The following is a 14,192-nucleotide window of genomic DNA, read 5'->3' on the forward strand; positions in this document are numbered from 1 at the left end:
AATGTGTATTTGTTGTAAAATAAAGATTCAACTCAACTAGCACATGTATGTACTCGAGTTCAAATAGTTCTACTCCTAGTTGTATAATAGAGTAAGGTTAGGTATAATGGAAACAAATTCTAGATAGAACCTAAAAAAGATTGAGAAAGAAAAAGGTTTAAGGTTTGTTTTTAGTTCAAAGGACTGTGAAGCATGTGTTGGTGGTAGTGATGCTTGTGGGTATTGGGACACCAAAGTCATCAAATTCATTAAATAGATTATGTGTTATTTAATTCAGTGGGGCTTCTCACTTTTGAAGATATGATAGCGAAGTTTCACTCTTTGTCTCAAATACGAAAGTATGTGGATGATTCATTGGGCGAGGACTTCATTTTTCCCTATGTTCATACTTATAAAAGTGGATATACCATTGTTGTTTTGCACTTTGTTTAAATAGAGATCAGGATTATTATATATTTTCTATAACAAAATTAATTAAATAAATCAATAATCATATGCTATATATGCTCACTTCTTAGTCACCTATTAATTAAAGAACACTTATTTCAGGAAGTGGAAATCCTACTTAAAATCTAATACTTGCCATGAGATATTATTAGGACGAGATAAACCTAATTTCTAATGTCATCAACCACACCCATCATTTCTATTTTAGAGATAAAATATATAACTAAGTGTATACACTTTTATAGCCTAAACGTGGTTGTAAAACCTACTAATAATATGAAATTACTCATATTATTCTAGGAACAAATTATTAAAATACTTTTTGAATATAAAGGTTACTCATAACTTGAATTATGTCGAGTTAAAGATAAATAGTGAGTTTTACTACAATACTTAACATTTGTATTAGGTGGATTAAGCTGATAAGGCCAAAGAGAAGTTAAAGCTAAGTCAAATGCTAAGAGTGAGTATTAAATGGAAATATAGTTATGAAAATTGAGCATTAAATATGTTAAGTTGAAATAGAAGCCGCGTCCACATGGTATTATAGTCGTGAACATGCTCTCATAATCATATCTTATCAAATTCAACTACATGTTCTTCCAACCCATCACTCTCCAATTTCTGCTTCTTTTTTCTCTGTCTTCCTATGCTTCAATCTATTCATGAGTACGTTCAAATCCCATTTCCAAGATTTCTCATATCTTGTTTTTGATCTTTCATTTCATCAATTTCTTTTCTTCTTTTAATTTTACTGTGGGTTGATCTCATTTTGGAGTTTACACCGTTTGTATCAGAAAGGTTTCTAATTCTAACTTTACCTTTTTGTTGGCTTTTTGAATTTTGAGTGGATGAAGAACTAAGAGTCACCACTGACTTTACTGTCAAACTTTATTAAAGGGTAGGAATTAGGATTTAGTTGGACTTGGAACCAAAATCACAAAGAGGATCATATCAATGTCAAACACTATGGACCCACTCTCGGTCACAACCAAAGACTTGGCACACACAAGAAAAGGAAGTATATTTCTTATCCAGTGAGAATTTTCGTGGTACCCAAACAAGATTGTGCTAACAGTTTTGATATGATTAAATTAAGCAAAAACATCAATGTGGGCTAAAAAATGATGGTAGAGAGTAGAGATCAGAGAGAGTAGAAACAAACAGTCATTCTCAAAAAGAGTTTTTTTTTTCTTTTCTTTTTTATTTGTTGTGAAATGGAAAATGTATCACAATGGAGAGAAACATAACACAATTGATGATTCAAATTAGTGACAATTCAAGAGTCTCTCTCTGCCTCTCTGCCTCTAGTCTCTCTCCCTCTCTCTCAAACTCTCTGATCTCAAAGATTTGTGTTGTTTGTTTTCCCTATGGTTTCAACAAAGCCTGGATGAGTAGTAAATCAGTTAGTAGTTTAGTATGCACAACCACCCCCACCACTAATAAAAATAAAAGGAAAGAAGAAAAAAGTGATACAACAAGAAAAACTCAGGCATGGATGTGGCTGAGATGAAGTTAAAATCGATGGTCACACTCTAAAAAGAAACCACAGAAGAAGAAAAAGGAAAAGAAGAATTTTCCCGGGTTTTTTTGTTTTGTTTTGTTTTTGTTTGTTTTTTCTTTTTCTTTTTTTTTTTCTTTGAAGAAGAAGAAGAAGAAGATGAAGAAGATCAGGTGAATGAATCCATGTAGAAATGGGTGTTGTTGAGTGGGGGGGCTGTGGTTAGCCACGACGAATGGCAGTAAAGTAGTTGAAATCGTGGTGTTGGACCCTGAGTTGCTTTAGCCAAGAATCAGCCACGCTCAATAGAGACATCAATCTTTCTTGGTCCCTCCCATAATTACCAGAAATCCACACGTTTCCTTGCATCTTGTATGTGGCTAAACCAAATGCTGCCAGCGATATCCCTTCCCCTTCTTTTCTCTTCTTTTCTCCACTTTCAAATTCATCCTCCACATCCATATCTATATACACATTAAACGTTACACTTTCTCAATCACCATTATCATTTATATTATGTATGTATGCACATATATATATATATTCACATAAAAATTAAACCAGTTTTTTCTTTTACCTTGAAATGATGATGATAGTGTATGGTAACTCAAGAAGCATGTTGATAAATCCTTTATTGTTCTCCCCATTGGAATGTGGTATATTGGGTACCTGAAGATTCATTCTCATTCCTATTATTAATTAATAATACACAATACACACATAAATCATAAGCAAAACACAGACATGATATACAAATACAGACCACGAAACAGCCATCCAACTAGCTGGAGAAAGATCAACGCTTCTCAATGTCATCAACCCAGGGTATCTTCGAGCTAATCCATTGATCTATAAAATAAAAATAAAAAATAAAACATCCCCACCCATTTAGAACAAGAATATAGAAGGTGGGCACAGCACAGATTCAATAACCATATTCAAAGGTCAACAAAGTTTCGGGTTTTGTTCCTTCTTTAGTAGATATGCTAAAACTCATAATAAAAGCATAAAAATTAAACAAAATTCATATGATTCCACCACACCATCCATGAACCACTTCATTGCACAACAGAAGTAAAAGGGAAGGGAGGGGCTTTTTCTTTTTTTTTTTTGTTTACCTTATCCATTAATGGAACTCTTCCATATGGAGTTGATCTCTCGAAATATTGAAAGTAAAGGTACCCCAATCTGTCGCTGAGGTGCAGAGGGCTTTCTTGTTCTAAGAATCCTCCTTCTTCCGATGAACTTCCGTCCCATCTCCATAATTTTTCACTTTCACTCTCATCGCTACATGAATCACTGAATGAATCCCTTGTTTCACTGTCACCGCATTCATCCCTAGGGAGAATCATCAATTGGGATTTTCTTTAAATCATAAAAAATTGGGGTTTGTGGGTCGACAATAAACGGAAAATTCTTACCTGAAACCATTGACGGTGGAATTGCTTGTGAAGATTTGGATTGCAGAGAGATAAGGAACATAATATTGAACAAGGGTCTCGCCGTTGTTGACGGCGATTGGAACACCGGCACCGTAAGCGCTCCATTCGTCGTAACAATTCCAGAGATCGCCAAGGGTGAAATATTCAACCTTCTCTCTCTCCCATGGATGCCATAAACGATTAAGATTCCTAATCTCGCTCTTAGAAAAACGAAAGAAACATGGATCAATATCAACAAAACAACAAAACAAATGAAAAGCGTGAAAAATGATGGAAAAACGAAGGAAACGAGTATAAAGAAACCTTGGGCAAGAATTGGGAGTTGACAACTGGCGTTGTGCAATGAAGAAAACAACCCAAATTGGATTGCATTGACACTTTGTCAAGAATCATAATTTCGGAGGAGAGGGAGAGAGACGAAAACTTTCAGAGTCTTCCCCCTAACCCTGAAAATCAGAGAGGATTCCCGGAGGAGAAACCACAGCAAAAGAAAAAAAAAAAAAAACAGAGCACCGAGAAAGAGTAGAGAGACAAAAATGGAAGAGAAGGAGAGATTATCGGACCTTGTTTCTTTTTCCTTTTAAACTTTTTTCCGATTGAGGAAAAAATAGGATCAACCCAAAAAACGTGTCAAAGATTTTCTAATATTAGGATTTTCAAAACACCAAATTTCACGGGAAATTTAGAATCTGCTTCTCTCTTTTCTTTTTTTTTCTTTTTCCTTTTCTCTTGTTCTTACTCTCTCTGTTTATTGGTCCGGCGAGTATTGGCTGTCAATGTTGTGTAAAATGGGTTCCTCTGCTTTTTAAACTAAACCGTAAAGGAAACTCAAAACTAAAAACTAAAAACACAAACAACACCGACTCTTTAAACTTTGTTCATTAAACAAGAAACCCGCAGCAATTGAAGCGCTCTGTTTCAAAATCTTAAAGCTAAATCAAACTCAGGTAGGATGGGAAAAGAAAAGGAAAGGTGAGAAAATGAGATCTAGTTGATGATGATCCAGAATAAGAAAGAAAAATGAAAGTAGAGGAGAAAGGGAGGGAAGTATTGAAGAGAGGGTTGTGGGTATGAATTTGATTAGGAGAGAGGAATATGAGAAACAGAGGGAATTGTGAAGGGCATGAGAATATTGGATTTTCATTTATGTATGGGATTTTACCACTCCCCTCTTAATCCATATGCGTATCTGGTAATCAGCATCCAATTAACAACAACTCCCTTTTTCTCATCTCTCTCTCTCTCTCTCTCTCTCTCTCTCTTCATCTTTACAAAAAAGTTTAATGGGTCTTTGGTCAGTTTCTTCAACAAATGGGAGCATGTGGTCTTTGAATGTTTCATTTCCATTTCAAGAATCAAAAGAAAATAAACTTTTTATTTGGTAATTTTAACTTTTCTTTTTTTTTATTTTTTATTTTAATACGGGTCTATATTAGAAAAATATTATGTTCATATGGATAAGTCAAACATGGTAGCTAAGAGGTTAGAGGTTTAAATTTTAAGAATAAATTTTGAAAAAGAAAAACGTTATTGATATTTATTGATGTTAATTAAATATAATAATTCTTTTAAAAATAAAAAAAATTGATAAACTATTTATTCCTAAAAGGTTTTATGTTTCACAATTTTTCTTCAAAATTCTTGATTTAAATAGTTAAATTTTAAGGAAAGATTTATTATAAGGAAAAAAAAAAAACTTGATTTTCTAACCATAATATGTGAAAGTTTAAATTGAAATAAGGAAAAAGGAAATGTTCAACGGTTAAGATGTTGAAAAATATATATAATTATTAAATTTATGCTATTTAGAAAATATTTTATATGATTACATATCTCACATTAAAAGACAAAAATTCATTATATGTAAATAGTTTATCTATTTTTCCATTTTTCACAATTTCGTTTACCTTGTTATTAAATACTTGTTTATTAATATAGGAAAAGAATAAAATAAAATCCTAAATTTTGGGATTACATCAATTTATCCATTTAAGTATTAAAGTTTCATTTAATTTAATATATAGCTCGAAATTACACACATATATAAGTATAACTATTTTGTCCCAAAATCTGGCTGAAATAGGAAGAAAAAAAATCACGTAATCTCTCTAAACAAGTTAAGGAAAATGAGCAAAAGGAAATAAATCATATTAACGAGAATCCATTCTTGTGTACTGGATTTCATAATTTCTACTACAAATATTTAATAAAATCATCTTTTCTTAAGAAAATTTAATAAAATCATATAAACACTCAAAAATGGCCAAATAATGTCATTCTAATGGAATTTCCTTCCTCTTACATTTTCAAGTTTTAATTATAAAGGTTAGAAAAATTGGATCAAACAACAAAAAAAAATTTATAAAAAAAATTAATAATATAAAACGACTATTAGACGATAATTATAGGACTATTAGCATTTAAATTTCTACCTTTAGAAAAGGTAGTTACATTTATCATGAATTTCTTTTACTATTTTAGTTACATTTATCATGAATTTCTTTTACTATTTTTACAAAGTACTATTAATCAAATAATCTAAAAATATACCACAACTTACAAATATTTAAACCATAGCAATCATTGACTAATCAACTTGTAGAACTCAAATTTTTAATGAATAAAATTGGGATTCATTCCTAATTCACACTAAATTCTTAAGAACGTGTCTATCCTTTGCATTTTTTTTGTTATGTTAATCCAAATTTGAATTAAGTTTATAGGATTTTTTCTTTTATTGTGGTAAAGCAAAGAATGGTCAGCCTAATCTTCAACTTGATTAACAATATGAATCTAACCTAACATAAAATCTCTAGTTCAGCCACACTTCGTGTACGTTTATAATTAGCACTATATGAAATGGTGCATTGTAGGAATGACAAATTAACAGGTTCATAAACTTTAAAATTTGTTGGAATTGACACTTACAAGTCTATCCCATTTCAAACGGTTGGATGACTAAAATGTGAAACTGAATGCTCTCGTAGTAAAAAATGTAGAACTGCATTTGATATTTTTTTTTTATCGTTTTATCAATGATATTGAGTCATCTGATTACCACTAGTTATCAATGATATCAATTGTTATTTGATTGTTGTCTGATTACTATTTGATTGCTATTTGATGTTCATTGTTGTCGTATATTGATTGTTAATGATATTGATTTACCATCTCATTTTCAGGGGTGTAAGAATAACCTAGCGATAGTTGCAAATTTAGCAATTAGATTCAAAATAATTAAGTATATAGCAACATTTTAAAAAATTTACAAATATAGCAAAGTTTATCAAATTTTATCAATGATATAAGTCTATCATTGATAAAACCATGTTGAAAATATTAGTCTATCATTGATAGACCATACGAAGTCTATCAGCGATACAAGTCTATCAGTGATAGTTTTGCTATATTTGTAATTTTTTAAAATTTTTCCTATATCCTTAATTATTATTGTTGAAATGGTTATCAATTGCAATTTTCCAATAACCTAAGTAAAACGGTTGGGCCAAGGGTTAGAGGGTTAAAAATATATATATATATATATATAATATATATATATATTATATATATTATATATATATATATATATATATATATATATATATATATATATATATTATATTTCATTATCTATTAAATAAAACTTATCATTAGGTTAAAAACTTAAACTACTTAAAACACTTCAACAAGATGAATAATAAAGAAATGGAAGAGATAATTGATAAAAACATGTGTTGTATTGATAATGTAGGTCTCTCTACCATGAAAATAAGAATATTTATACAACACATTACAAAGTACAAAAATCGAAAGTAAAGAAATGTTGAGTTGGAGAATGCATTGTCATACATTCCTTGGCTCTTTTACAAATTAGAGGAATGTTGGGTGAGCTTCTCTCTCTCTAATTCTTTCGAAGCTTTCACTCAAATTATTGATTATGTAGAAGAGTTCGAGGAAGAACTGCTACTACAAATGGTGAAGGACTTTGAAAGTCGTCCTTCCACCTACCTCCTTAAGGTATGACCTCCTTTGCATATTGTTTATGGTAGAGTTGGTTTCTTTTATAGACGTACTTTAGGCGAAAAATTAATTGCTCTATGCGACATATTCGTCCTTGCTATGCTACTCATTTGTCATTGCCTACAAATGTCAGCATAGAAAGTAGTCGTTTCTTGTCACATCAGCTCCAACTATCACTCTTGTCTTTTAGTGAATTGTCTCGTGTAATGATGTTCTGGCATCTCGACTTACGACTTGTCAAACACCTTCTTCTCACTGAGTTTTCGCATGAGATTCTTCTTGTGATTCACTTTTGTTCTATTTTTCTGCCATTTTGTGTATAAAAGCACTTAGAAGCATACTTAATCATGCGTAATGACTTATGTAAGGTGCATTTTCATAACATTATAAATTTGCACTAAAAATATTTTGGTCCTTTACTTAGCATTTTGACTCCATTGTTTTACCTAAAATGCCACAATAACTTGAATTTACCTAAAATACCATCATTTGGACAAATGACTTCAAGACTAGAATGTAAGAGCAAAGAGATGGCTAAGAAAGGGATTTAGGTTGAAGATTGTGTGAGAGGATATATATTTGAAGGTAAAATGAGAATACAGACAACAAATTGAGCTCTCCAAATTTTGCTATGCAATGTCTAAAAAAAACGGTTGTGGTTAATTTCCAAAATTAGTTTTGTCACTAATTATAACTTTTTATAAGAAATTACATCCAAGAATTCTAGTTTCAAGAGGCATCAATTAAATTAAAAAAAATCATTGAATTCAACCAACATTGTATAGAAATCATCCTCATGAAAATTCAACATAACATCCTATTCGAAAAAACTAATTAACCTTAGTTCTTCATCATCTTTGAAGCTTCTCCAAAGATTTGTTCATAATTATAGTGAATATGCAAAGGAAAATGATATTGAGAAAAAAGTCTAGAGTGAATTGAGATAAAATGTGAGGTTTTACAAAGTGTTCTAAGTTTATATGTAAATGATCCATGAGAATAATCTGAATATGAGAGAAATGATCTAAAAGGGAAATTTGGCTCTAGAGGGCTTGAAAAACGAGTGTACATGCTAAAGTTTTCACCAACGGCTCTCTAGGAAAATTTTATCAAAGTGTAGCTGGGCTATAGGCCGGTCATGCAACAACGCTTTGGTCAATTTTTCCATAGCGTAATTGTGTTATTGTGAAGCATAGTGACGCTATTCAGAAGGTATCTCTCGAGTCTTCAATGCCGTACAAGCGCAGTGGCGTTCTAGCTCGCCCTTCCAAAGGCATTTTATAAACATCTTCAACTTTAATTTTATGCTTCTAAGCTAATATTTGGCATAGGATCATTTTGCCCTCCCAGTTGGTTAATCCATATAACATAAAGGAATTAATGCATAAAAATCAATACCACATTTCTCAAATCGAATGATATCACTAATAGTAGCTATCATTGTAGCCACTAATAGCAGTTATTACTGATAACCACTAGTAGCAACATCACTAATAGTTGTTATAAAGGATATCAACTGATAGCATGTCACGCTCTGCCCAAGGATCACCTCTAAAATACATGTGGAGTCATGATTACCTAGACATTTGACACGAATCTCTCAGCGAGATAGCGTGCAAAATGCCTAGTAAGAGGAATAAACACACAACACACTTAACGTGAGACGATAACTTGATTGAAATAAAAATACTTCATTGATAATGGATAAAAGAGTACATTTAACATAACATAAGTACAAAGTTATTTCAGCTGAAAATATATACAAGTCTCAGAACAATAATGACAGTGGCCACTACAAAAAGTTGATGTGTTTCACGTATGGCATAATAGGCAATCAAGACGATAGAACAAAAGTTGGATGTTCCTCTCTACCGGGAGGGAATAAAACAAAACATTTGAAATATTAGGCCAAAGTTTTTAGTGCGTGAGGTCTTTAACCAACTTATTTAATAAGTCAATTTTTGTCATAACGTGTTGTCACTCATTTTGCCAAATCATATGATATAAATAGTTATGTGTTTCAATAAAAAAATATTGAATCCAAATGAAATCAGATGAAAAGCATTTCTTTACAAATCATTCATTATACTCATATCTCATAAGCATGCGTCTCGCATAATGCATCATTTAAATTATATCGCAAAATCGCTCTCCATGTTCAATTACTTCTTTATACCCTTTCTTCAGCTTAAGCATTTACCATCATTGTTTTCTGGGTTGCAGTTATACGAAGTGATCTCAACGCAATAGTAATTGATCACCATCAATTCCACACATAATGTGTCTTTCAATGTCAATCACACAGCAAGAAAGGGACATATCATATCAGATCACACAACAAGTATGAGGTGTTATATTGCAAATCACACACCAAGAATAGGGCATGTTAACCTAAATCACATAGCAAGAATATGACATCCCATAGCAGAACACACAACTAAGTGTGAGGAATCTCATCGCATAAGGTACTAAAAATCATCTCATCACACCAGTTCATTTCAAATCCAATTCATGTATAAATCAAATGTATTTTTAAGAATCAAAGAATATTAGAGAAATCATGTGACTCAAGGTTTCAAAAGAAATACATTTAAGGATTTAAATACACTAGACATCCTTTTATTTTTTAAAACATTTTTAGGAAGAAACCACCCACAATCAATTAGCTTACTCGCTTAAGTCCTTCGTCGAGAATCCCTTGCACTTCTCTTGCCAAATCTCAAACTCATGATTGCTCACCAAAATTCTTGTAATTTTTTCCCGTTGCTCAAGTAAAACACAGGATAAAGTAGCTCCAAAATGACAAAAAAATCTACTATTTATAAACTTCTTTAGTAAAGTTGTCTATGTCGGAATGATTACATTAGTTGTCTATGTCGGAATGATTACATTTGCCCCAGACAATAACAAAAAGCCAAGTGTTACTGCCACCTCCTTATCTTAAACCCAATTGAACGGCAAGGTAAAATCAACTCATCGACCTTCTTACACAAGGATGACGTCAACTACTTTCAAGTGAAGAAAGCTCATACCGCATAACAGTTCCTTCTGTAGTTTTTCTCATCTCGTACCTAGAACATAAAACGCAAGTTATCTTGCAATCTCTCCCTTCACAAACTTGAATTGCATAGTAATCTCATCGCATAGTCAATTCTTGTTGCGTGTGATCTCATCGCATAATGCATAATGCAAACAGGGCATCACATGACAACTATCATAGTAGAACTAATAGCACTTTTCTTGAATTGAAAGTTATAATTGATAGCAAATCAATGATAGCAATTGATAGCGGTTATTAGTTTCTATCACTTAAAATTGTTATTAGTGATAGCTTTTAGTTTGAGAAAATCAGAAAGAAGAACGTGAAATGGTGGGTTGGGCATGAGTTTTTAGTCTATTACCAATTTTTGTGCTCACTAGCAAAAAGTTCACATCTACTGACATATAAAATCTCTAAGAACCTGCCCAAAAGTGCGTCAGAATTTTAACTCCCAATGACAAAATAGGCATCGGGAGTTTTGTTTGGAGAGGATGGCTTTCAATCTCAATACCCAATACACTTCGTCGATTTTAGAATTTTTGTCTTAAAACTTGTAGTTTGTAGTTTAAAATCATATTTTATTTAATAAAGTTGTTATTGAGGAATTATTAATGAAATTGAATATTACAATGTTGAATCCAATAAACTAAGGTCTCGAGTGTGGGCTCTTATCCAAAAAAGGGAGTTCTATGGTGAACAACCCTTGTTGGAAAGTTGTTGTGGATAAGTGTTGAGACGTCTTGAAAGAAATGATGTGAAAAGGGAGAAGGTGATGGAACGAGAGGCGTAAGCTAAAGGTTCTATCGCGTGAAGGTAGGCAACGTGATAAGGATGACTGGCAAGAAAGGTATTACGTTAGGCACCAAGAGTTAGTCATTTGCCAGGATATTGTGAAAAGAAGTATCTATGCCCAAGATGTTGAGGTGAGAAAGTAAAAGTCTTGTTAAAGGGTGACCTCTATAAATAAGGCCTAAAACCAAAATAAAAAGAATTTTTTTTTACAAGAAACTCTAGATTTTTTTATGAAAATAAAAGAAGAAGGTTTTGGATGCTAAACAGACAGTGCCTTCAACGTTCATATGAGAAGAGAAAGCCGAAAGTCGAGAAGGAAGAAGTTGAGGCTAAGTATTTTGTGTGAGTGATACAATGTTTTACAAGTATTGTTTGAAAGTAATAAATGTGATTTATAAGCTTTATTTATGCGAAGTGATAAGATCAATTTTATAAACGTTTTTGTGTTGGTTTTATGAGTTTTATTTGTGGATGGTAAACTACGTTGTATAAGGAACATTTCAAGGTGAGTTATGAATGTTCTTCATTAAATGATTTTCATGCATCAATATGAGATGATAAAATGTGATTGATAAACAATGGACAAATTGAGTTTCGAATGTGACTTCTGAACTCTTGTTTACATTCTCATTTTGGAAAATAAATGTTATATAAATATGATCTTTTGAGTATTCTTTCTGTGATTGTGTTTATAAGATGCTTTACTAGTCTGTGATAATATGTACTAAGAGTAAGCGGTGAGTCGTTACTCCCTTACTGCATTCGCATGGTTGTGGAACGTGATGTATTGATGAGATAAGATTTTGGTTGAGTGTGACTTACAGGTCTGAGAATGATTGAATATGGTGGGACACTAGTTGAAATCTCAAGTAACTCAGATGATACTAGTGAGAACGAATCCCAAGTCTAGACGAGGGGAGAATCTTAGGTCTCAGAATCGTGTTTGTTGTAAAATGAATCCAGCGTAGGACATTGTAGCACTCGTAGTGAAAAGTCTGAGCAAGATGAGATGAGATATTGATTGAGTGTAATTTTCAGGTCTAAGAATAATTGAATGTGGTGGGACACTAGTGGAAATCCTAGGTGACTAACTTAGATTCAACCAACCAAACAAAAACTTAAATATTAAAGAAGGCAAAAATAAGAAAATCCCTAAATAAGAAAAACTCTAAGCTAAGATTACTAAAAAAAATTCAATCTAGCAAATAAAATAAAGCAATACCAAAGATTTGGGTTAGATTGGACCACAACCAGAGATAGAGAGAAGCAATCAAAGAGGAAAATGAGCAATAATAGAGATGATAGATGATGTACATTTGTATTTATTTGTTATTAAAAATTCACTAACAACCGTCATGTTCTAAAAATTTTTAACCACGTGTTTATAAACTAGTATATATTTAATTTATATATTTAATGTATAAATTCAATGTATACACATTAGCCAGTAGAAGTCTATCAATGTTTATCAATATCCATCATTGATAAAATCTAAAATTTTGCTATATTTTGTAAATATTTCAACAGTTTATCATTTATAATAATTTCTTAATTAATTATCTATTTGGTTAGAAAAATTGTAATGGGTGTGAATTTGATTTTCGGGATTTGCAAGTTTGTCACTCATTTTTTCTATTTTGCTGATATGGAAAAAAAAAAAACAAATACAACCTAAGTGATGCACCACCCGATATATACTTGATACACCTTATATACATTTAATACACATGATATACATATTTATATACATAAATAGTGAAATTAAGGGTTTTTAATTTAATGACATTTGGGTAAATAAAGCTATGTGATATTTTTGTTTATAAGTTGATCTTTATGAACTTTAGGAAAAAAATGTGAATTTTTTTTTAAGAGGCATTTAGAGCAACGAGTAAGTTATTATAGTCCTGAGTTATTATGGTTGGGTTATAAAAGTTTGTCTTTTAGGTGTGGATTATTTTCGCCTGAAAGTGTATATCAAGTGTGTATTAAACGTTTGTTAGAGACGTACAAAGTGTATTAAATGATATCACATGTGGATCTAAATGTATTAAAGTGGATCTTAGTACTATATCATGTATGTATTAGTGGTGTATCAAGTAGATTTCAATTGTATTAGGTGTATAAAGTGTATATCAGGTAAAACCCTTGTTTTTGGCCATTTTGTAAAAATAAATAAGTTTTTCTGACTTATTTGGCAAGAAATGAAAGAAACCTATAGTTAAGGCATTATATTTTCAAATAAAACTCAAATGTTTGAGTTTGTACCTACCTTGGTTGTTAAGCTAAAACTAAATAAATAAAGAATAATAAATATGTCAATAACATTTTGGACTCAAAATTTAAAATTCATGGCCTATACTTATAATTCAATCTTTCTATCTTTCTCTTTTTCTTATTTTTTTTTCATTGCTTACTATAGCATAAAGGTTTTAAGTACCTTTTGCTAATTGTGTTGTTATCAAATTATTGTGTCAGTGAAAATATTAATATGTTTGAATATACAATAATAATAATAATATAATAAATAGTTTTTCCTTTAATAATATATGATATTCTTTGTGTGTAAATGGTGTCAAAGGCAACACCTTTTTTTACCTGATATAAGAAAACATTCTTTAGTCTTTGTTTATAAGTAAGTTGCTTTTCTTAAATTCAATCAATAATTGAAATAAATGAAGATTAACTTATAAAGAAAAAAACTAAAAATGAAAGTTATGGAATTGAACTAGAACTATTTTATAATTCATTAAAAGTTATAGAAATAATTCCTCAAGCAGGAAACAAAAACATCAAAACTTTAGGATAAACATATATATAGATTAAATTTACAAGTTTAGTATGACAACTTAGAACTTGGTGTCTATTAATTTGTAGGTTTTGAAATTTAAAATGTATTTATTAATTATGTTTAGAATATAAAGCATTGGAACCAAACTAAGAAAGAGTAGAA

General features: G+C 31.1%; 1 protein-coding gene across 3 annotated transcripts; it reads right to left on the reverse strand.

Annotated features, from left to right (window-relative positions):
* Positions 1-1,617: 1,617 nt before the first annotated feature.
* Positions 1,618-4,700, reverse strand: LOC101222318. 3 transcript variants are annotated; one of them, XM_031888071.1, is made up of 6 exons: positions 3,694-4,692; positions 3,370-3,590; positions 3,067-3,268; positions 2,712-2,797; positions 2,526-2,617; positions 1,618-2,412 (listed from the first exon to the last, which is right to left on the reverse strand). In XM_031888071.1, the coding sequence occupies exons 1-6, from the start codon at positions 3,781-3,783 to the stop codon at positions 2,171-2,173; spliced, it is 933 nt and encodes a 310-aa protein (XP_031743931.1). In that variant the 5' UTR covers positions 3,784-4,692; the 3' UTR covers positions 1,618-2,170. The 3 variants fall into 3 exon arrangements, 2 of the variants coding, with proteins under 2 accessions (XP_031743931.1, XP_004139934.1); XM_004139886.3 differs by having other exon boundaries at positions 3,067-3,286; positions 3,694-4,688; XR_004217761.1 differs by having other exon boundaries at positions 1,921-2,412; positions 2,526-2,637; positions 3,067-3,286; positions 3,694-4,700.
* Positions 4,701-14,192: the final 9,492 nt, after the last annotated feature.

This window comes from Cucumis sativus, chromosome 6 (genome assembly GCF_000004075.3).
Source record: "Cucumis sativus cultivar 9930 chromosome 6, Cucumber_9930_V3, whole genome shotgun sequence".
Classification (NCBI taxonomy): Eukaryota; Viridiplantae; Streptophyta; class Magnoliopsida; order Cucurbitales; family Cucurbitaceae; genus Cucumis; species Cucumis sativus.

Excerpts from the sequence above, each read along its gene's own strand:
- LOC101222318 (XM_004139886.3), bottom strand. The coding sequence starts at position 3,783 with ATGATTCTTGACAAAGTGTCAATGCAATCCAATTTGGGTTGTTTTCTT. Across the intron at positions 3,287-3,369 it reads TCCACCGTCAATGGTTTCAG|GGATGAATGCGGTGACAGTG; the intron begins GTAAGAATTTTC and ends GATTCTCCCTAG. Across the intron at positions 2,413-2,525 it reads ACTATCATCATCATTTCAAG|ATATGGATGTGGAGGATGAA; the intron begins GTAAAAGAAAAA and ends ATGTGTATATAG.